The sequence below is a fragment of the Haliotis rubra genome, unplaced genomic scaffold (genome assembly GCF_003918875.1).
Source record: "Haliotis rubra isolate DU_JTF1 unplaced genomic scaffold, ASM391887v1 Scf701, whole genome shotgun sequence".
Classification (NCBI taxonomy): domain Eukaryota; kingdom Metazoa; phylum Mollusca; class Gastropoda; order Lepetellida; family Haliotidae; genus Haliotis; species Haliotis rubra.
The window spans coordinates 28,793-52,278 of NW_025767415.1; the positions used below are offsets into that span (position 1 = coordinate 28,793).

Consider the following 23,486-nt stretch of genomic DNA (forward strand, 5'->3'; position numbering starts at 1 on the left):
TGCCGTGTTAGTTACACATGCACCACTGAGTGAGTCAGTCAGCTGGCTTTAACACTATATCCGTTACTAAAATCGCGACGAGTGAGATTCATGTTGATTACAGCCTGGTATGATTCAGGTAAACTCTCCGAAGATGGATATAAACCTACGGTCCTACGTGTATGTTTTTGTAGGCTTCGGAAAATTAGGTGATCCCTTCGTGTTTATTCGTCGATAACAAATTTAATATACAGTATTAAAATATGTGTGGTTCGACCGTTAATGGTTGTATTTAGACATTGTAATGGAACCATATTTGTGCTTCAAACAGTATTGCTAACAGATATAACAACAGATATGAAATTGTGTTATAATCATAAACATTAATGTTTGTAGAGTGTTTGTGCATTCATCATTTAAATGTCTAAATGCAACAAGTAAGGTAACCAGGAAGTAATGCGATGTTCCTTGGACATGTAAAAGCGTTCAAACTGCCGTATGTAGTCCTATGTTTGGTGGAAGAAGCATTGTGATGTCTAGGTGCACATGGCCTCTGTGAAGCAGATACAAGAGATAACAAAGTAGGACCAAAATCGGAAATCAGTTAATGTTCCTCAAATTATGTTTAAACCATAAACAAACAAAAGTAGCAATCAAACTTCGTTTTTATCCCGTTACACATAATACATTTAGTCATCCTGCACAGCGGAATATAATAATATGAATGAATATGAACATACATTACAAAATATTACATAACTATCCGCTACATGCAATAAACAAAACATGTATGGTAATAATTAACGAGCGAGTGGACTGCATGTGTTTGAAAGTAGGTTACACCGTCGTCACTGTTGGCATTAAGTCGGGCACAGGCGACAGACCGCACGGTTACCTGTAGTCGTCTCATACCGCCCTATCTGCTTGACCTGTTGTCCTGGTGGACAATCTCAACATTTCACGTTGGCTTTCAGTCCAGAATAAGTCAGTCAGATCAACAGTTTACGGATAATAATCACTACTGTTCTTCCCCGGAACTGCAGCGTTCAGGTGAGCATTTTAGATTACTTGTAGAGTAAATTCAACACTCTCGGGTATTAATTTCAAATGTGTTTATTGGATATCTATGTGATTTTATGTACGGGTACATGTTGCCTTATCAGCGTACAATGTAAGCACGACATACCACCGTACCAGTGATAAAGCGGTATAAATAAACCATGTGTCAGAAACGATCTCAACCACCACGACACATAACTAATATATAACTAAATTATACATAGATATCATTTTACTCATTCTATGGTCGTTTGTTAATTATGTATCCATTTATTGTTTCATTGAGATATTCCCCTACACTTATAACCCTTTGTCATCTTGCGACTTTAAGAAAATAAGTCCCTTTGTCCCCTTGTCCATCTTTGAAGTACAAGGTAACATTTGCTGGCTTAAAGAACAATGGTGCCATATACGGCAACAATGCAGTAGTCGGAGGACGCCTGTCATGTTGTTAGGTTTTACACTGTGGTTTGACCCAACAACACAACAGTAGTTGGAGGGATGAAAACATCTTTTCAGCTAACCAGAACAAGGAGTGGAAGGCCTTTTGTTAATATTGACAGTTACCATGTAGTACAAACACTTTCAGTGTCTTGTTTAGCTCACATAAACATCATCATGTAGAGCTGTCTCCCCACCGTGTGTGTCTGGTGCTTAGCTCATCGTACATTTTCACTTCCCTCACAGAGAAGTATACACCAGGTATATGGGTATATATTCAGCAAACGTTTATTATGAGGTCGCCACATGTTCAAGTATTACATTGTATTCCGTTTATATGTAATTAGATTGATTGGTTTTGATCATCTATCTTTAATGATGTTATACCCCAGAGAAGGTGCCTGTATGCACACTGTGAGTGGTATGTACAGGCGGAACATCAGCTCTGACGTATGTGGGCGACAGTAGGCGCTTGCTCGTATGGCTACCTCCTCCAGTGGGCACACGGAGTCTGGAACAGACATGTGATATTCCATATAATTACCTGACCATTGCTGATATGGCTCACAGGTAGCGCATTAGCGCATGAGTTTGAATTGATTCAGAAGGGACATAGAAGTTTCTGTGTTGGCACACACGCCTCCATACCAGTTATCAGGACGTTTGGCGTGTGCTAATATTGACTCGCAGTTACAGACAAAAACAACACACTACTAGCTCTCCATGACATTTGCTCTAGGGTCAAACGTGAACCTCCTATATGGGCTCGAAAGAGGTTTAAATGTTGCAAGTGTTACCCCCATCCCTGGCCTTACTGGATCTGTCGTTAGCAAATACCAAAATTGTCACCTTGCGAAAACTATTTAGTTTACACTCCAGGTATTCGGACGTTCGAATATAACAAATGTAATGTAGCTCATTGCCTTAGTTCGTGGTTTGTAAAACTTATGTCAGTAGAAAACATTAACAGTGGCCTATATTCTCATTGAGGGCAACATTCCAGCCGTTGATAACGTGTAGCTTTATACGTACGGAAAGTACAGTGTGGAAGGCAGTAAACGTTCACCTTATAGTTAGTACCGAGTGTGACGAGGGTGACGAGGGGACAGATTGAGGCTATTTGCATCACCTTATAGTTAGTACCGGGGGTGACGAGGGGAAAGATTGAGGCTTTTGGTGTCACCTTATAGTTAGTACCGAGGGTGACGAGGGGATAGATTGAAGCTATTGGCATCACCTTATAGTTAGTACTGGGGGTGACCAGTGGACATATTGAGGCTATTGGCGTCACCTTATAGTTAGTACCGAGGGTGACGAGGGGATAGATTGAAGCTATTGGCATCACCTTATAGTTAGTTCCGAGGGTGACGAGGGGAGAGACTGAGGCTATTGGCGTCACCTTATAGTTAGTACCGAGGGTGACGAGGGGAAAGATTGACTCTATTGTCATCACCTTATAGTTAAACCGAGGGTGACGACGGGACAGATTGACTCTATTGGCGTCACCTTATAGTTAGTACCGAGGGTGACGAGGGGATAGATTGAGGCTATTGGCGTCACCTTATAGTTAGTTCCGAAGGTGACGAGGGGAGAGACTGAGGCTATTGACGTCACCTTATAGTGAGTACCGAGGGTGACGACGGGACAGATTGACTCTATCGGCGTCACATTATAGTTAGTTCCGAGGGTGACGAGGGGATAGATTGAGGCTATTAGCGTCACCTTATAGTTAGTACCGATGGGGCCGAGGAGACAGACTGACGCTATTGGTATCACCTTATAGTTAGTACCGAGGGTGACGACGGGACAGATTGACTCTATTGGTGTCACCACATAGTAAGTACCGAGGGTGACGACGGGACAGATTGACTCTATTGGCATCTCCTTATAGTTAATAACTGGGGTGACGAGGTGATAGATTAAGGCTATTGGCGTCACCTTATAGTTAGTTCCGAGGGTGACGAGGGGAGAGACTGAGGCTATTGACGTCACCTTATAGTGAGTACCGAGGGTGACGACGGGACAGATTGACTCTATCGGCGTCACCTTATTGTTAGTACCGGGGTTGATAAGGGGATAGATTGAGGCTTTTGGTATCACCTTATAGTTAGTACTGGGGGTTATCAGGGGATAGTTTGAGGCTATTGGCATCAGCTTATAGTTAGTACCGAGGGTCACGAGGGGACAAACTGAGGCTACTAGCGTCACCTTTTTGCTAGTACCGAGGGTGACGAGGGGATAGATTGAGGCTTTTGGCATCACCTTTTTGTTCGTACCGAGGGTGAAGAGGGGACAGATTGAGGCTATTGGCGTCACCTTATAGTTAGTACCGAGGGTGACGAGGGGAAAGATTGACTCTATTGTCATCACCTTATAGTTAGTACCGAGGGTGACGACGGGACAGATTGACTCTTTTGGTGTCACCACATAGTTAGTACCGAGGGTGACGAGGGGACAGATTGACTCTATTGGCATCTCCGTATAGTTAATAACTGGGGTGACGAGGTGATAGATTAAGGCTATTGACGTCACCTTATAGTGAGTACCGAGGGTGACGACGGGACAGATTGACTCTATCGGCGTCACCTTATAGTTAGTACCGGGGGTGATAAGGGGATAGATTGAGGCTTTTGGTATCACCTTATAGTTAGTACTGGGGGTTATCAGGGGATAGTTTGAGGCTATTGGTATCAGCTTATAGTTAGTACCGAGGGTGACGAGGGGACAGATTGAGGCTTTTGGCATCACCTTATAGTTCGTACCGAGGGTGACGAGGTGATAGATTAAGGCTATTGGCATCAGCTTATAGTTAGTACCGAGGGTCACGAGGGGACAAATTGAGGCTACTAGCGTCACCTTTTTGCTAGTACCGAGGGTGACAACGGGACAGATTGAGGCTTTTGGCATCACCTTTTTGTTCGTACCGAGGGTGAGGAGGGGACAGATTGAGGCTATTGTCATTACCTTATAGTTGGTACCGATGGTGGCGAGGGTGACGAGGGGATAGATTGATGCTATTGGTATCAGCTTATAGTTAGTACCGAGGGTGACGAGGGGATAGATTGACTCTATTGGCATCTCCTTATAGTTAATACATGGGGTGACGAGGGGATAGATGGAGGCTTTTGGCGTCACCTTATAGTCAGTAACGAGGGTCACGAGGGGATAGATTGAGGTTATTGGCGTCACCTTTTTATTAATACCGAAGGTGACAACGGGACAGATTGGCTCTATTGGCGTCACTTCATAGTTAGCACCGATGGTGGCGAGGGTGACGAGAGGATAGATTGAGGTTTTTGGCATAACCTTGGAGTTAGTACCGGGGGTGGCCAGGGTGACGAGGGGATAGATTGATGCTATTGGTGTCAGCTTATAGCTATTACCGAGGGTGACGAGGGGACAGATTGACTCTATTGGCATCACCTTATAGTTAATTCCTGGGGTGACGAGGGGATAGATTGAGGCTTTTGGCGTCACCTTAGAGTTAGCCACGAGGGTCACGAGGGGATAGATTGAGGTTATTGGTGTCACCTTTTTATTAGTACCGAAGGTGACGACGGGACAGATTGACTCTATTGGTTTGACCTTATAGTTCGTACCGAGGGTGACGAGAGGATAGATTGAGGCTATTGACGTCACCCTTTTTTTAGTACCGAAGGTGACGACGGGACAGATTGGCTCTATTGGCGTCACTTCATAGTTAGTACCGATTGTGGCGAGGGTGACGAGGGGATAGATTGAGGTTTTTGGCATCACCTTTGAGTTATTACCAGGGGTGACGGAGGGATAGATTGAGGCTATTGGCATCACCCTATAGTTAGTACCGGGGGTGATGAGGAGATAGATTGAGGCTTTTGGCATCACCTTATAGTTAGTACCGGGGATGACGAAGGGAGAGATTGAGGCTATTGGCGTCACCTTATAGTTCGTACCGAGGGTGACGAGGGGATAGATTGAGGCTATTGGCGTCACCTTTTTGTTAGTACCGAAGGTGACGACGGGACAGATTGAGGTTATTGACGTCACCTTATAGTTAGTACCGAAGGTGACGAGAGGATAGATTGAGGCTATTGGCATCACCTTTTTGTTAGTACCGAAGGTGACGACGGGACAGATTGAGGTTATTGGCGTCACCTTATAGTTAGTACCGAAGGTGACGAGGGGACAGATTGAATATCCGGATTAGAATTGATCTTCAGAACCCTGGCTTGTGGTAACAGCGACTGATGGGATCGGGTGGTCAGGCTCGTTGTCTTGGTTGATACATGTTATCGTATCCCAGTTGTGTAGATCGATGCTCACGCTGTTGATCACCTGGTTGTCTGGTCCAGCCTCGATTATTTACAGACCGCGGCCATCTACTAGTAGCTGGAATATTGCTGAGTGGGGCCATAAACAAAGGACGAAACAACCAACGAACAAACCAACTAACCTTAAAGTTAGTACCGAGTGTGACGAGGGATAGGTAGACGCTAGTAATGTCACCTTATGGCTTGTACCGAGGGTGACGAGGGGATGACATGGGCAAAGACATAAGGTGTTCATTATTGAAATGATGATATGGGATTGAGATTAAGAAAGATGCATGACATTCCTTCCATTTAACACCAACCCAAGAGCAATATTTAAATGAAGTGTTGTCATAACTTTTATTCCATTTACTTTATGCCCAAAACGAAGGTGATACTGGGAATTACCGAGATATATCTTCTGATCTATACGATTTGGGCAAAGACCATGTCTGCTGAGGACAGGTGGTCAGATCTACTAGGCTCTAATGGTTGGTCTGATGATATGTCCGCCAGACATGGACACATTCCTCGACGCATGCGTCTGATGAGTCGACCAATGTCATCTCAGTTCATGTTGTTCCACCATTCAGTGTGAGCTGCAATGACGCATGTCCCGATAGCATTGACCTCGGCCTCTCTGATGGACAATATGGAAGTAGGTCAGCAAATGAGATACCACCCTGTACCATTATGCACAGAGACCTATATCTGACATTAATATTACAGCATATCGAGAAATGAGGCGTTTCTCTAACGTTAAAAATATCAAACTAGACGAGCAATAAGACTTTTTGTAAAGGTAACATTGGTATCTTAACATAACGACAACGTGTCATGTTCGTAACGTTAATATTCATATCAAAGCTTAACGATGAATACTGTGTTTCTTAAAAATTAAAAGATGGAGCATTAAACAGGAATAAACCGTTTTCATAACATTTACATTCATCTCAGACAAAGACACTTTTCCGTACTGACAACACTGATATCAGAGATTAACGAAAAGTGAGTCTTTCCCATCGTGTCAACATTGATATCGGGAAGAAAGTTTTACGGTCAGTACGATACATAAAGCTTATTACAAACTAACACTTAGGATCAGTCGGATGGAAACAGATCAGTACGATATACAGATCTGATACATAGTGAGTGAGTGAATGATTGAGTGAGTGCGAAACATATGTTCAGTACGATGATTTAGAGGTCAGGACCCTGAGTCACAAATCTCTCGTAAGCCTAAGATATCGTAACTTTTCTCGTAGCATTCTTACCTACTATGCTGTAATTTAAGCTACGATGAAAGTTCTGCTGTAACACAGGAGGTGCGAATGCTACGAGAAAAGTTACGAGATCTTAGGCTTACGAGAGCTTTGTGAAACAGGGCCTAGTACGATGGACATTTGTTAGTATGAAGCACTGGATCAGTACACAGGGGTAGCACGATCAGTACGATATAAACAAATTTATGTATTTATTTTCTTCTCCATTATTTCAGAGCTCTACAACAATGAGGCCCCCTTCCTGTGCTGCTCTACTGTTACTTGCGTTGACCCTCGTCTGGCGTGGAGCAGGTAATGCAACCAGACGGGTTTCAGACAAGGTTTAGACTCACATTCAGACTACCAATAACACCTTTACCTGTGTGTGTTCTCAGTTATGACGCAGGATACATTTTTCTATGTAATTAGATTACTACACCTATCCACAATTCGTATTGGTCATGGTGAATCCCGTAAGAAGTGTTATGTCAATATCACCCTATGTACCTGATGTCTTTACAATTCATTACCACCAACAACTTCCAACTTGAAATAGGTGTGATCACAATAATGCAGAGGTTACATGTGTTAATATCATTACCACCACCAACTTCCAACTTGATATAGGTGTGATCACAATGATGCAGAGGTTACAGGTGTTAATGTCATTATCACCACCAGCTTCCAACTTGATATAGGTGTGATCACAATGATGCAGTAGGTTACAGGTGTTAATGTCATTACCACCACCAACTTCCAACGTGATATAGGTGTGATCACAATGATGCAGTAGGTTACAGGTGTTAACGTCATTACCACCACCAGCTTCCAACTTGATATAGGTGTGATCACAATGATGCAGTAGGTTACAGGTGTTAATGTCATTACCACCACCAGCTTCCAACTTGATATAGGTGTGATCACAATGATGCAGTAGGTTACAGATGTTCATGTCATTACCACCACCAGCTTCCAACTTGATATAGGTGTGATCACAATGATGCAGAGGTTACATGTGTTTATGTCATTACCGCTACCAGCTTCCAACTAGATACAGGTGTGTTCAAAATGTGCAGCTGGTTACATGTTTTCATATTATCACAACCACCACCTACCAACTAGACACAGGTATGTTCTCAATCTGCAGCTGGTTACATGTGTAAATGTCATCACCACCACCAGCTACCAAGTTGATATAGGTGTGTTCAAAATGATACAGGAGGTTTCAGGTGTTAATGTCATTACCACTACCTACCTGTCGGACCTGTGTGTGTTCTCAGTGATGCAACAAGTTACACGTATGTATGCAATAATCACGTCTATCTACCTGTCAGACCTGAGTGTGTTCCCAGCGGTGCAGGATGTTACAGGTATCACTGTACGTAACACGTCTACCTACCTCCTACCTGTGTGTGTTCTCAGTGGTGCAGAATGTTACAGATATGACTGTCAGTATCACGTCAAACTACCTGTCTGACCTGTGTGTGTTCTCAGTGGTGCAGGAGGTTACAGGTATAACTGTGATGTCACGTCTACCTACCTGTCTGACCTATGTGTGTTCTCAGTGATGCTGAAGGTTACAGATACGACTGTCAGTGTCACGTCTACCTACCTGTCAGACCTGTGTGTGTTCTCAGTGATGCTGAAGGTTTCAGATATGACTGTGATGTCACGTCTACCTGCCTTGTGATGTCAGGAGGTTACAGTCTACACGTCTACCTACCTGCCTGATCTGTGTGTGTTCTCAGTGGTGCAGAAGATTACAGATATGACTGTCAGTATCACGTCTACCTACCTGCCTGATCTGTGTGTGTTCACAGTGATGCTGAAGATTACAGATATGACTGTCAGTATTACAGATATGATCACGTCTACCTACCTGTCTGACCTATGTGTGTTCTCAGTGAGGCAGGAGGTTACAGGTATGAATGTCCCTATGACGTCTACCTACCTACCTGACCTGTGTGTGTTCTCAGTGATGCAGGAGGTTAAAGGTATGACCGTCAGTCTACCTACCTGCCTGACCTGTGTGTGTTCTCAGCGGTGTAGGAGGTTACAGATATGACTGTCAGTATCAAGTCTACCTACCTGTTTGACCTATGTGTGTTTTCAGTGGTGTATGAGGTTACAGGTATGCCTGTCAGTATCACGTCAACCTACCTGTCTGACCTGTGTGTGTTCTCAGTGATGCAGGAGGTTCCAGGTATAACTGTGATGTCACGTCTACCTACCTGCCTGACCTGTGTGTGTTCTCAGTGGTGCAGGAAGTTACAGGTATAACTGTTATATCACGTCTACCTACCTGCCTGATCTGTGTGTGTTCACAGTGATGCTGAAGGTCACAGATATGACTGTCGGTATCAAGTCTACCTACCTGTTTGACCTATGTGTGTTTTCAGTGGTGTATGATGTTACAGGTATGCCTGTCAGTATCACGTCTACCTACCTGTCTGACCTGTGTGTGTTCTCAGTGATGCAGGAGGTTACAGGTATAACTCTGATGTCACGTCTACCTACCTGCCTGACCTGTGTGTGTTCTCAGTGGTGCAGGAAGTTACAGGTATAACTGTGATGTCACGTCTACCTACCTGCCTGACCTGTGTGTGTTCTCAGTGGTGCAGGAAGTTAAAGGTATAACTGTTATATCACGTCTACCTACCTGCCTGATCTGTGTGTGTTCACAGTGATGCTGAAGGTTACAGATATGACTGTCGGTATCAAGTCTACCTACCTGTTTGACCTATGTGTGTTTTCAGTGGTGTATGATGTTACAGGTATGCCTGTCAGTATCACGTCTACCTACCTGTCTGACCTGTGTGTGTTCTCAGTGATGCAGGAGGTTACAGGTATAACTCTGATGTCACGTCTACCTACCTGCCTGACCTGTGTGTGTTCTCAGTGGTGCAGGAAGTTACAGGTATAACTGTGATGTCACGTCTACCTACCTGCCTGACCTGTGTGTGTTCTCAGTGGTGCAGGAAGTTACAGGTATAACTGTTATATCACGTCTACCTACCTGCCTGATCTGTGTGTGTTCACAGTGATGCTGAAGGTTACAGATATGACTGTCGGTATCAAGTCTACCTACCTGTTTGACCTATGTGTGTTTTCAGTGGTGTATGATGTTACAGGTATGCCTGTCAGTATCACGTCAACCTACCTGTCTGACCTGTGTGTGTTCTCAGTGATGCAGGAGGTTACAGGTATAACTCTGATGTCACGTCTACCTACCTACCTGACCTGTGTGTGTTCTCAGTGATGCAGGAGGTTAAAGGTATGCCTGTCGGTATCACGTCTACCTACCTACCTGCCCTGTGTGTGTTCTCAGTGATGCAGGAAGTTACAGGTATAACTGTAATGTCACGTCTACCTACCTACCTGCCCTGTGTGTGTTCTCAGTGATGCAGGAGGTTACAGGTATAACTGTGATGTCACGTCTACCTACCTGCCTGACCTGTGTGTGTTCTCAGTGGTGTAGGAGGTTACAGATATGACTGTCGGTATTAAGTCTACCTACCTGTTTGACCTATGTGTGTTTTCAGTGGTGTATGAGGTTACAGGTATGACTGTCAGTATCACGTCTACCTACCTGCCTTATCTCTGTGTGTTCACAGTGATGCTGAAGGTTACAGATATGACTGTCAGTATCACGTCTACCTACCTGCCTGATCTCTGTGTGTTCACAGTGATGCTGAAGGTTACAGATATGACTGTCGGTATCAAGTTTACCTACCTGTTTGACCTATGTGTGTTTTCAGTGGTGTATGAGGTTACAGGTATGCCTGTCAGTATCACGTCTACCTACCTGTCTGACCTGTGTGTGTTCTCAGTGATGCAGGAGGTTCCAGGTATAACTGTGATGTCACGTCTACCTACCTGTTTGACCTATGTGTGTTTTCAGTGGTGTATGAGGTTACAGGTATGACTGTCGGTATCAAGTCTACCTACCTGCCTGATCTGTGTGTGTTCTCAGCGGTGCAGGAGGTTACAGATATGACTGTCGGTATCAAGTCTACCTACCTGTTGGATCTATGTGTGTTTTCAGTGATGCAGGAGGTTACAGGTATAACTGTGATGTCACGTCTACCTACCTGCCTGACCTGTGTGTGTTCTCAGTGATGCAGGAGGTTCCAGGTATAACTGTGATGTCACGTTTACCTACCTGCCTGATCTGTGTTTGTTCTCAGCGGTGCAGGAGGTTACAGATATGACTGTCAGTATCAAGTCTACCTACCTGTTGGACCTATGTGTGTTTTCAGTGGTGTATGAGGTTACAGGTATGGCTGTCAGTATCACGTCTACCTACCTGTCAGACCTGTTTGTGTTCCCATTGATGCAGGAGGTTAAAGGTATGCCTGTCAGTGTTACTTCCACCTACCTGTCTGACCTGTAGGTGTTCTCAGTTACAGGTGCTAGTGTCAATATCATCCCCACTTGTTCATTCCTATGTTTTATTCATGTACAGATCACGTCAGGCGTTAGACTAAACACCATTGCTGCAGCTTATTTCAAGTTCTCTCTTTCTCTCATTCTGTTGGAAGATCTGACACGGATATGTGTCAAGGAGCACAACAGAAGATAGATCTCCCCTGGAAACTCTTAATTAGCTTGCATATACTTTGACATATATTTCCATTATTTATTTTGTGAATATATATTAGGCATTAACTACACTTTTTATGCAGAGGGCATGTTGACGTATACATTTATTACAGTGTCTTGGGAGTGTCCTGTGGCCAAGGAAGTCCGTGGCCACCAATGCCGCTCCGACCGTGACTGCACCAGCGACGGCAAGTGCTGCGCCATCGACCACACCTACTCGTGCTGGTCGCTGGTGCAATACAATCGAGGTAAACTGCTGTAGCCGACAAACATCGACAGTAATGAGTCACCAACAAACTGTTTGGTACTGGGCTGGTAGTCCGCCCGCCACGATATACAGTAAAATATCCATTGTTTATTTCATGCTGACTGTCTATTATAACCACATGTCAATGTCTCTAGCGCATGTAAATGTCATATATACAATGCATATCAGGAAACCCCCGTCAGCAAAGCAAGTGTCCAGTGAACCTGATGTCGCATTCCAGAGCCACGTGGTCTTGTAGATTCATGTGTATAGGCCCAAGGCTGCCCATGTACATTGAACGTATGTTTGTGTAGATATGCTGAACTGCCCAGCCCGCAAAGAGATCCAGCCCACCAGTTGCTACAATGGGTGTTGGACAGACAGCGACTGTCAGGGAGGAAGGAAATGCTGTCAAAGTCACACAGACTGCGGCCTGACTTGCTACCCGCCGATCAAGTATGAGAAGGGTTAGTGGTTATTGCTTACATGGGAACACCAGAATCAGTAGCTTCCGTTACCTCCTTATGATGGAAAGCGTCTTCATGCCACCAATTACTATCACGACCAAAGTGAAACGTCATTAAAAGTTGCCTGGAAATGACTGAAATGATAGACGAACATATTGAACCTTAATAAATATTCAACAAACAAATGCAGAGTATCTTTAGTGTCTGACGTGACGTGTTTGTTTAGTGAAGGCCGTCATCTGCCCGGCCCCCTCAGACCCCCGGGACTTCCGTTGTCACTACCCCTGCCACTCTGATGCCGACTGTCTGAACATGGGCCGTTGCTGCAACTTCCCCTGCGGCAAGTCGTGTTGGTGGTCACCCGTGGAGGCCTTCATCACAGGTAAATGACCCCTGTCGCGACATCAACCACTACAGCAACAAATCGTTAAACTCGTGGTATCGTAAACTCCTTCATCAATATTAAGATGTGATGACTGCATGATTTTAATATGGTTCAGTATGTCTGTCGACATGTTCCTATTTCAGCTACGGTGAGGGGAGATTGTTCCTATCAGGAGAACGCTGCTATAGGGGAGGAGGACGTACGTTTGTCCTGCGAACTCAGGATCAACTCCACCACACCCGTGCAGGTAGAATGGTATAGGGGTCGCGCGCCCATGCCGAACGGGCGTGGCCGAGTCCACAGTATGAAGACCTGCAAGGATCGAGATTGTCGGAATTTGGAAACACATCTAATGTTTGATAGAATACAGAGTGACGACGCCGGTGAGACTGCCTTTGTCGCCACCAGATCACGTGTCTGTTACAGAATCATAGATTTACAGGGTTTCGTATCTGTAAAGTAAATAGTTTGTATGTTATAGTTTGTCATCTCACAGTTTATCTGTTAATTTGTCATCTAAGTATACATGTGGAAAACAGTATTGCAACACCTAAGATATTTAACCACATATAGCCATTTATATTCTTATCATAATTAGGTTTGTTTGTATGATTAAACAGCTATAAAGTTCCAGTAAAGTGTTCCTGCAGGTCGGAAACTTTGACAACCAACTGATTTCGATGTTGATAAGCAATATCCTCAAATAAATCTGCTCATAGTTTTCTAATTATTCGTATGCGGAATGCTGGCATGTCATTGAGAACTATTGCAAGAGATGATGTCATCCATCAACTATCAGCCAACTGGCTGACATCAGCAAACTAATGACGTCAGGGACCGTCAGCTTTCAGGTAGAGATGAATGTCCAATCATAGGGAGCCTGTCTCAGAATCAACAAAATCAACCCGTTCATGTCAAATGGCATGTTTACAACATGGAGACTTCCACATCGCGACCTCGTGACGATCAGACAAAATCTCAATGGACAACGGTACATTCTTGACAGGGTTGTACAATATTTCGATGACAATCCTCTGAACACAAGGCAAGTCTTCGTGGCCGACAATACAAGGCCAAATCATGTACGTGCCGTTGGTGATTTCTTTCGTCAAGAGCTCGGTAGCAACTCTTCTTTGACTCGCCAGGAGTTCAGGTGTCAATCCCACTGAGCATGTCTGGGGCAGTATGGGTTGCAGCATTAGCCTGAGAGCTATGTACAAAATCTTTATGTACTGAACAAGCCCTCCACCAAGACCTCAGTACTTCAACGTCATATTCAACGTCTGCTAGAGTCAGCGAGGAGGGTCAGGGATGTTGATGCAGTTGGCGCAGATTACACCAGTTTATTAATATTTATGTGATTTATTGAGGATTGTATGCCGGGATCTTGAAAGTGACCACCCTTGTCATATGACCATAGTTATCACAACTACAAAATGAGTCAATTTTATGCCACGTATTCTTCTATGTTTAAACAACAGTTTTTCGTTCTTTTTTGTCATTTAAATATTCCTTGACGGTCAATGTATCGAAGTTGTAAGTTAAAGTGAAGTTTAGATAAGTTAATTCCTATGGTTAAAGGTAACATACTGATACTTTAAAAAATATGTTGTGTTGCGATACTTTTTTCCATGTATGTATACTTGAAGTTCACTGTTGACTTAACTGACTGTAGTTTACCACTGGAATATAATTGTGTTGTCTACGTTGGGGAAGTTTTGTTTTATAAATGATAGACCTGGCAGGGACATTATGGTGTTTCAGGTACATACACCATGATTGTCACATCAGGTCGTGAGAAATATGGCCACGCCGTCAATCTGACGATCTTCAGCAGTCCTGACATCGAGATACACCCTCCACTAAGCACTGTCTACTCCGGGGACAAGGTGGACCTGACGTGCAGGATTGTCAACTTGGACAAGACAAACCCCTACTACAAAACAGGCATCAAACTGAAGTGGTGTCACCGAGGGCTCAGCAATGCAAGTGTGTATATATACATACTTACAGCAAAGGAGGCAGGCATTAGCTTACTGTATGCACATACAGCAAAGAAGGCTGACATAAGCTTACTGTATACACATATAGCAAAGGAGGTTGACATCAGCTTACTGTATACACATATAGCAAAGGGGGTTGACATAAACTCACTGTATACACATATAGCAAAGGAGGTTGACTTAAGGCTATTGTATACACATATAGCAAAGGAGGTTGACATTAGGCTACTGTATACACATATAGCAAAGTGGGTTGACATTAGGCTACTGTATACACATATAGCAAAGGAGGTTGACATCAGCTTACTGTATACACATATATAGCAAAGGAGGTTGACTTAAGGCTATTGTATACACATATAGCAAAGGAGGTTGACATCAGCTTACTGTATACACATATAGCAAAGGGGGTTGACATAAACTCACTGTATACACATATAGCAAAGGAGGTTCACTTTAGGCTACTGCATACACATATATCAAAGGAGGTTGACATCAGGCTACTGTATACACATATAGCAAAGGAGGTTGACTTTAGGCTCCTGTATACACATATAGCAAAGGAGGTTGACTTTAGGCTACTGTATACACATATAGCAAAGGAGGCTGACTTCAGGCTACTGTATACACAAATATCAAAGGAGGCTGCTTTAGGCTCCTGTATACACATATAGCAAAGGAGGTTGACTTTAGGCTATTGTATACACATATAGCAAAGGAGGTTGACATAAGCTTACTGTATGCATATATAGCAAAGGAGGCTGACTTCAGGCTCCTGTATACACATATAGCAAAGGAGGTTGACATAAGCTTACTGTATACACATATAGCAAAGGATGCTGACTTCAGGCTACTGTATACACAAATATCAAAGGAGGCTGCTTTAGGCTCCTGTATACACAAATATCAAAGGAGGCTGCTTTAGGCTCCTGTATACACATATAGCAAAGGAGGTTGACTTTAGGCTACTGTATACACATATAGCAAAGGAGGTTGACATAAGCTTACTGTATGCACATATGGCAAAGGAGGTTGACTTTAGGCTATTGCATGGACATATAGCAAAGGGGGTTGACATAAGCTTACTGTGTGCACATAAAGCAAAGGAGGCTGACCTTAGGCTATTGTATGTATATATAGCACAGAAGGTATCAACCTTTTGTACGTGCATGTAACACAGACATGTGATATCACCCTTTTGTACGTACATGTAACACAGATATCTGATATCACCCTTTTGTACGTACATGTAACACAGACATGTGACATCAACCTTTTGTACGTACATGTAACACAAACATGTGACATCACCCTTTTGAACGCACATGTAACACTGACATGTGATATCACCCTTTTGTACGTGCATGTAACACAGACATGTGACATCACCCTTTTGTACGTACATGTAACACAAACATGTGATATCACCCTTTTGTACGTGCATGTAACACAGACATGTGATATCACCCTTTTGTACGCACATGTAACACAGACATGTGACATCACTTTTTTGTACGCACGTGTAACACAGATATGTGACATCACCCTTTTGTACGTACATGTAACACAGACATGTGACATCACCCTTTTGTATGCACATGTAACACAGATATGTGATATCACCCTTTTGTACGTACATGTAACACCGACATGTGACATCAACCTTTTGTACGCACATGTAACACATATATGTGACATCACCCTTTTGTACGTACATGTAACACAGATATGTGACATCACCCTTTTGTACGCACATGTAACAAGACATGTGACATCACCCTTTTGTACGCACATGTAACACAGATATGTGATATCACCCTTTTATACGCACATGTAGCACAGATATGAGACATCACCCTTTTGTACGCACATGTAACACAGACATGTGACCTCACCCTTTTGTACGCACATGTAACACAGACATGTGACATCCCCCTTTTGAACGTACATGTAACACAGACATGTGACATCACCATTTTGTACGTACATGTAACACTGACATGTGATACCACCCTTTTGTACGTGCATGTAACACAGACATGTGACATCACCCTTTTGTACGTACATGTAACACAAATATGTGATATCACCCTTTTGTACGTGCATGTAACACAGACATGTGACCTCACCCTTTTGTACGCACATGTAACACAGATATGTGACATCACCCTTTTGTACGTACATGTAACACTGACATGTGATATCACCCTTTTGTACGTACATGTAACACAGATATGTGACATCCCCCTTTTGAACGTACATGTAACACAGACATGTGACCTCACCCTTTTGTACGTACATGTAACACAGATATGTGACATCACCCTTTTGTACGCACATGTAACACAGACATGTGACATCACCCTTTGGTACGCACATGTAACACAGACTTGTGACATCCCCCTTTTGAACGTACATGTAACACAGACATGTGACCTCACCCTTTTGAACGTACATGTAACACAGACATGTGACATCACCCTTTTGTACGCACATGTAACACAGATATGTGACATCACCCTTTTGTACGCACATGTAACACAGACATGTGACATCACCCTTTTGTACGCACATGTAACACAGACTTGTGACATCCCCCTTTTGAACGTACATGTAACACAGACATGTGACCTCACCCTTTTGTACGCACATGTAACACAGATATGTGACATCACCCTTTTGTACGCACATGTAACACAGACATGTGACATCACCCTTTTGTACGTACATGTAACACAGACATGTGACATCACCCTTTTGTACGCACATGTAACACAGATATGTGACATCACCCTTTTGTAAGCGCATGTAACACAGACATGTGATATCACCCTTTTGTACGTACATGTAACACAGATATGTGACATCACCCTTTTGTACGTACATGTAACACAGACATGTGACATCACCCTTTTGTACGCACATGTAACACATATATGTGACATCACCCTTTTGTACGTGCATGTAACACAGATATGTGACATCACCCTTTTGTACGTACATGTAACACAGACATGTGACATCATCCTTTTGTACGTACATGTAACACAGATATGTGACATCACCCTTTTGTACGCACATGTAACACAATATGTGACATCACCCTTTCGTACGTGCATGTAACACAGACATGTGACATCACTTTTTTGTACGAATATGTAACACAGACATGTGACATCACCCTTTTGTACGCACATGTAACACATATATGTGACATCACCCTTTTGTACGTGCATGTAACACAGACATGTGACATCACTTTTTTGTACGTACATGTAACACAGACATGTGACATCACCCTTTTGTACGTACATGTAACACCGACATGTGACATCACACTAGTGTATATACGTGTTACACAGAATTCTGACATCACCCTTTGTATGTGCTTGTAACCCTGACATCAGACCTTACATTACTGCATGTGACAATACCCATTCCATATATATATGGACAATGGACGGTGGTGAAACTCACATTGCTGACATTACTTATTGCAGACAACAACGGTATCCACTACCACGGTTTCGGCGAGGAGACAATTCGACTGACCAACGTGAGCGGTGATGTTGTGATAGGTTGTGGCCTCAACAGTACGGATTGCACTGTGACAGCTGAGGTCAAGGTACTGCCTAACGGTATGTTATCTGTAACCTCTCTGTCTCGTTCTGTCAGTCAATTAGAAACTGCGGATGTACGATATGTGACCTTCTACAGAGTGATACACTAACGGAAACAAGTAACTGTGCATTACATAAAATTCCATAAAATAAATGTCATTTGAAAAGTTATAAAAATAACCCTAAATAAAAATGTAGCAAAGCCCTTAAATGTGTGTGAATTTGGATGTCACGTATCGGGATGTCACGTGAAGAATTGTTGATTATTCTCTAGCCTCTGAATGTGGAAAACACGTCAATGTCAACCTAAGCTGCGCGAAAGTCATGCCACGGCTTAAAGAATATCAGCATCTCCGCGTCCTGGGTATGCTGGAGACTGGAATGGTTCAAAATGAAGTGACCAGACATTTTGGTGTCCATCAAAACACGATCTCATCTCTGTGGAGACGTTTTCAACATAATAGGAACACGAGAGATTAATTTGACCTCGGACTGGACGAATTGCAAAGGCAGTGCAAACTAGAGTGGAAATAAAAATCCAATGTCAGAAAAAGTACAATGGCAAACTTATTTAGAAATCAGTGATTATAGCATGTGAAAGTGATGCTGATGTTCATTTGGCTGCAAGTGGTCAAGCTTCCAAAACAGGCTTGGACATGGTAGAGAGTGATCTACCAACACCATATGGTCTTCACGTCATTTCACGTGATGAACATGTGTAATCGTACATTCGTATATACCATGAGATAAACAGAATGTACTATAGATAAATGTGTAATCGTACATTCGTATATACCATGAGATAAACAGAATGTACTATAGATAAATATGTGTAATCGTACATTCGTATATACCTTGAGATAAACAGAATGTACTATTGATAAATATGTGTAATCGTACATTCGTATATACCATGAGATAGACAGAATGTACTATAGATAAATATGTGTAATCGTACATTCGTATATACCTTGACATAAACAGAATGTACTATAGATAAATATGTGTAATCGTACATTCGTATATACCATGAGATAAACAGAATGTACTATAGATAAATGTGTGTAATCGTACATTCGTATATACCTTGAGATAAACAGAATGTACTATAGATAAATATGTGTAATCGTACATTCGTATATACCTTGAGATAAACAGAATGTACTATAGATAAATATGTGTAATCGTACATTCGTATATACCTTGAGATAAACAGAATGTACTATAGATACATATGTGTAATCGTACATTCGTATATACCATGAGATAAACAGAATGTACTATAGATAAATATGTGTAATCGTACATTCTTATATACCTTGAGATAAACAGAATGTACTATAGATAAATATGTGTAATCGTACATTCGTATATACCTTGAGATAAACAGAATGTACTATAGATAAATATATGTAATCGTACATTCGTATATACCATGAGATAAACAGAATGTACTATAGATAAATGTGTGTAATCGTACATTCGTATATACCTTGAGATAAACAGAATGTACTATAGATAAATATGTGTTATCGTACATTCGTATATACCTTGAGATAAACAGAATGTACTATAGATAAATATGTGTAATCGTACATTCGTATATACCTTGAGATAAACAGAATGTACTATAGATACATATGTGTAATCGTACATTCGTATATACCATGAGATAAACAGAATGTACCATAGATAAATATGTGTAATCGTACATTCGCATATACCTTGAGATAAACAGAATGTACTATAGATAAATGTGAGTAATCGTACATTCGTATATACCATGAGATAAACAGAATGTACTATAGATAAATGTGTGTAATCGTACATTCGTATATACCATGAGATAAACAGAATGTACTATTGATAAATATGTGTGATCGTACATTCGTATATACCTTGAGATAGACAGAATGTACTATAGATAAATATGTGTAATCGTACATTCGTATATACCATGAGATAGACAGAATGTACTATAGATAAATATGTGTAATCATACGTTCGTATATACCTTGAGATAAACAGAATGTACTATAGACAAATATATGTAATCGTACATTCGTATATACCATGAGATAAACAGAATGTACTATAGATAAATGTGTGTAATCGTACATTCGTATATACCTTGAGATAAACAGAATGTACTATAGATAAATGTGTGTAATCGTACATTCGTATATACCATGAGATAAACAGAATGTACTATAGATAAATGTGTGTAATCGTACATTCGTATATACCTTGAGATAAACAGAATGTACTATAGATAAATATGTGTAATCGTACATTCGTATATACCTTGAGATAAACAGAATGTACTAGAGATAAATATGTGTAATCGTACATTCGTATATACCATGAGATAAACAGAATGTACTATAGATACATATGTGTAATCGTACATTCGTATATACCATGAGATAAACAGAATGTACTATAGATAAATATGTGTAATCGTACATTCGTATATACCTTGACATAAACAGAATATACTATAGATAAATGTGTGTAATCGTACATTCGTATATACCTTGAGATAAACAGAATGTACTATAGATAAATATGTGTAATCATACATTCGTATATACCTTGAGATAAACAGAATGTATTATAGATAAATATGTGTAATCGTACGTTCGTATATACCTTGAGATAAACAGAATGTACTATTGATAAATGTGTGTAATCGTACATTCGTATATACCTTGAGATAAACTGAATGTACTATAGATAAATATGTGTAATCGTACATTCGTATATACCATGAGATAAACAGAATGTACTATAGACAAATGTGTGTAATTGTACATTCGTATATACCTTGAGATAAACAGAATGTACTATAGACAAATTTGAGTAATCGTACATTCGCATATACCTTGAGATAGACAGAATGTACTATAGACAAATGTGTGTAATCGTACATTCCTATATACCTTGAGATAGACAGAATGTACTATAGACAAATGTGTGTAACAGAGCCCGCTCCCACTTTAACAATTGTATCACACACTGAATGTGTTACATGCTTGTTTGACAACCAGTGCAATGTTACAGCTGACCGCGGCTGCCCTGTGTCTGTAGACATCAGGAGGTACAAGTGGCCGTGGACACCCGCCAGCAAGGCCAGGGTCGCACCGTGTCCAGTTGGCTATTCCGGTAGGGATTCTACACGTCTCAAAAATCAACTCACTGTCAAGGATGCGCATGCTCGATGCACTTCGATCTTTATTAAATACATGTGTTTTATAACATTATTTTGGTAACGACTAAAGATATAGACACTGATGTACGTTTCAACGTGTATTACAGGGAGAGCCAGTCGGTTGTGCAGTGACGTCTCCACGTGGTTTTACCCCAACTACTACCGCTGTGTCAGCCACCGGATAACCCACGTGGACCGCGAGGTATCACCATCCACAGATACACAGACAGATACACAGACTCAGCACACTGCAGGCACACATGCACGGCATACATATGCCATACATACATATACATAACTACGAAGGACATATGCCCTTAACAGTTTGTATGAGGTCCAATACGTCCCATGCTGACAGCCTGGTCACATGTTTTCTGCCTCTTCATCAAAAACATTCTAGCTTCATGACCTGTAAGAGCCCTCCTGATTTCATTGAGTTGTTTGTATCTGTTCACAATGGTTGAGTTCAAAACCCCGAGCCACACTTAGTAGCACGTGAGAAATGTAAACAAAATAGGTATATAGCACTCTAAACAAGGCCTTGTACACAGCTTTTCTATCAACTGCTACGGGTAGAAGGACATGCTCCAATCCATCAGTGAATGTCAACCTGTGAGATAAGATACAGAAATTATATTTCAAATGATGGGTTATTCCTATAGTCGGATGCAAATAATACAGTTTAATTAATAGTGTATATGTATATGCTTTTCATGTACTTACCCGTTGGCTTGAAATGCTGAGCGTAAATTGTCCATGCTGCAATCTCTCTCTGATGATTTCAAATGGCAAAATCAGAAAGTGTTAAAGTTAACCCTTTGATGTCTAAACATCATAAATCAATTTGAACTGTGTGAACTCGGGGTGCTTGTGATCTTTGTACGTTGTTAAACTTTTTTCCTCAGCCACTGATGAAAGATATTTGATTTCTTTAATCTATTTGATTACACATTTTTTGTTTATTCCAATTTAAAACATTTCAAAAAGTAACCTCATTCCACATTTGTTACATTTAGACATTTGAAATCCCCTGATCTATGACCGGTGAAGATCCGGGTTAAAATTGATCTTCAGCAACCCAGGCATGTAAGATCGGATGGTCAGCCTCGCTGACTTGGTTGACACATCCCAATTGCATAGGTCGATGCTCATACTGTTGGTCACTGGATTGTCTGGGCCAAACTCGATTATGTACAGACCATCGCCATATAGTTGAAATATTGCTGAGTGTGGCTTAATACAACAAATAAACAACACGAACACGTGCACGTCTACTTGCAGCTGGGGAAGATGAAGACAGGGGCGTTGTCAGCCAGCTACATAACCCCGGTACTGGTACAGCTGGACACGGCAGCAACGGAGCTGAATCTGACCGGCGGCGACATTGGCGGTATCGTGTCTTCCATCTCTGACATCATCATCCTTGTGAAGGTCACCAGGCGGAAACTGGGGGAAGATGGACGTGAGGTAGGAGGGAATGGCAGGGTACAGAGTTTGTGCACATTCGACACATATTCGAAAACTTTGGAATGACATCCCGGATGTGGGGTGCGTTGGTGACCTTGTAAGATAGTAATGTGGATTTGTTTCACAAGCATTTGGACAAATCTAGTTTCGACCTGTGACACCGTGTGCAAAGCACATACACACTGATCATGTCGGGGCTTGTTTTCCAGTCCTTCATCAACGTCGTGAACAGCGCCTTGGCCAAGGGTAATCTACATGAGTGGAACATTCTACTCAAGGAGGCGGTGAGTGTCCACAATACCTTCTTATCAATCTCAACAACGATGTGCTAAATGTAGTAACTTGCTTTCAGTGCAGTGCAACATAACGTATTGTTCCCAAAGATCTTTACCATCCCATAATAAATGGCAGCTTCAATTGTTGACGACAATGTGTTCAGAACATTCTCTATTTT

At 41.9% G+C, this 23,486-nt stretch overlaps 1 protein-coding gene across 3 annotated transcripts in view; it reads left to right on the plus strand.

The window, feature by feature from the left end:
- The first annotated feature begins 854 nt into the window (after positions 1-854).
- The window catches only part of LOC124258911 (adhesion G protein-coupled receptor L2-like), a 44,101-nt gene continuing 21,469 nt past the window's right edge, over positions 855-23,486 (plus strand). For 2 of the 3 annotated variants that reach the window (XR_006893707.1, XM_046692975.1), the window contains exons 1-12: positions 855-1,029; positions 7,267-7,342; positions 11,746-11,880; positions 12,194-12,346; positions 12,573-12,728; positions 12,875-13,114; positions 14,496-14,720; positions 18,235-18,372; positions 21,418-21,519; positions 21,673-21,767; positions 22,847-23,032; positions 23,242-23,316. Coding sequence is in view for 2 of the 3 variants with exons in the window: in XM_046692975.1 (XP_046548931.1) it covers positions 7,279-7,342; positions 11,746-11,880; positions 12,194-12,346; positions 12,573-12,728; positions 12,875-13,114; positions 14,496-14,720; positions 18,235-18,372; positions 21,418-21,519; positions 21,673-21,767; positions 22,847-23,032; positions 23,242-23,316 (1,569 nt within the window). In the remaining variant the exon portion in view is untranslated. The remainder of the gene's footprint in view (positions 1,030-7,266; positions 7,343-11,745; positions 11,881-12,193; positions 12,347-12,572; positions 12,729-12,874; positions 13,115-14,495; positions 14,721-18,234; positions 18,373-21,417; positions 21,520-21,672; positions 21,768-22,846; positions 23,033-23,241; positions 23,317-23,486) is intronic. The other variant, XM_046692976.1, reaches the window with a different exon arrangement.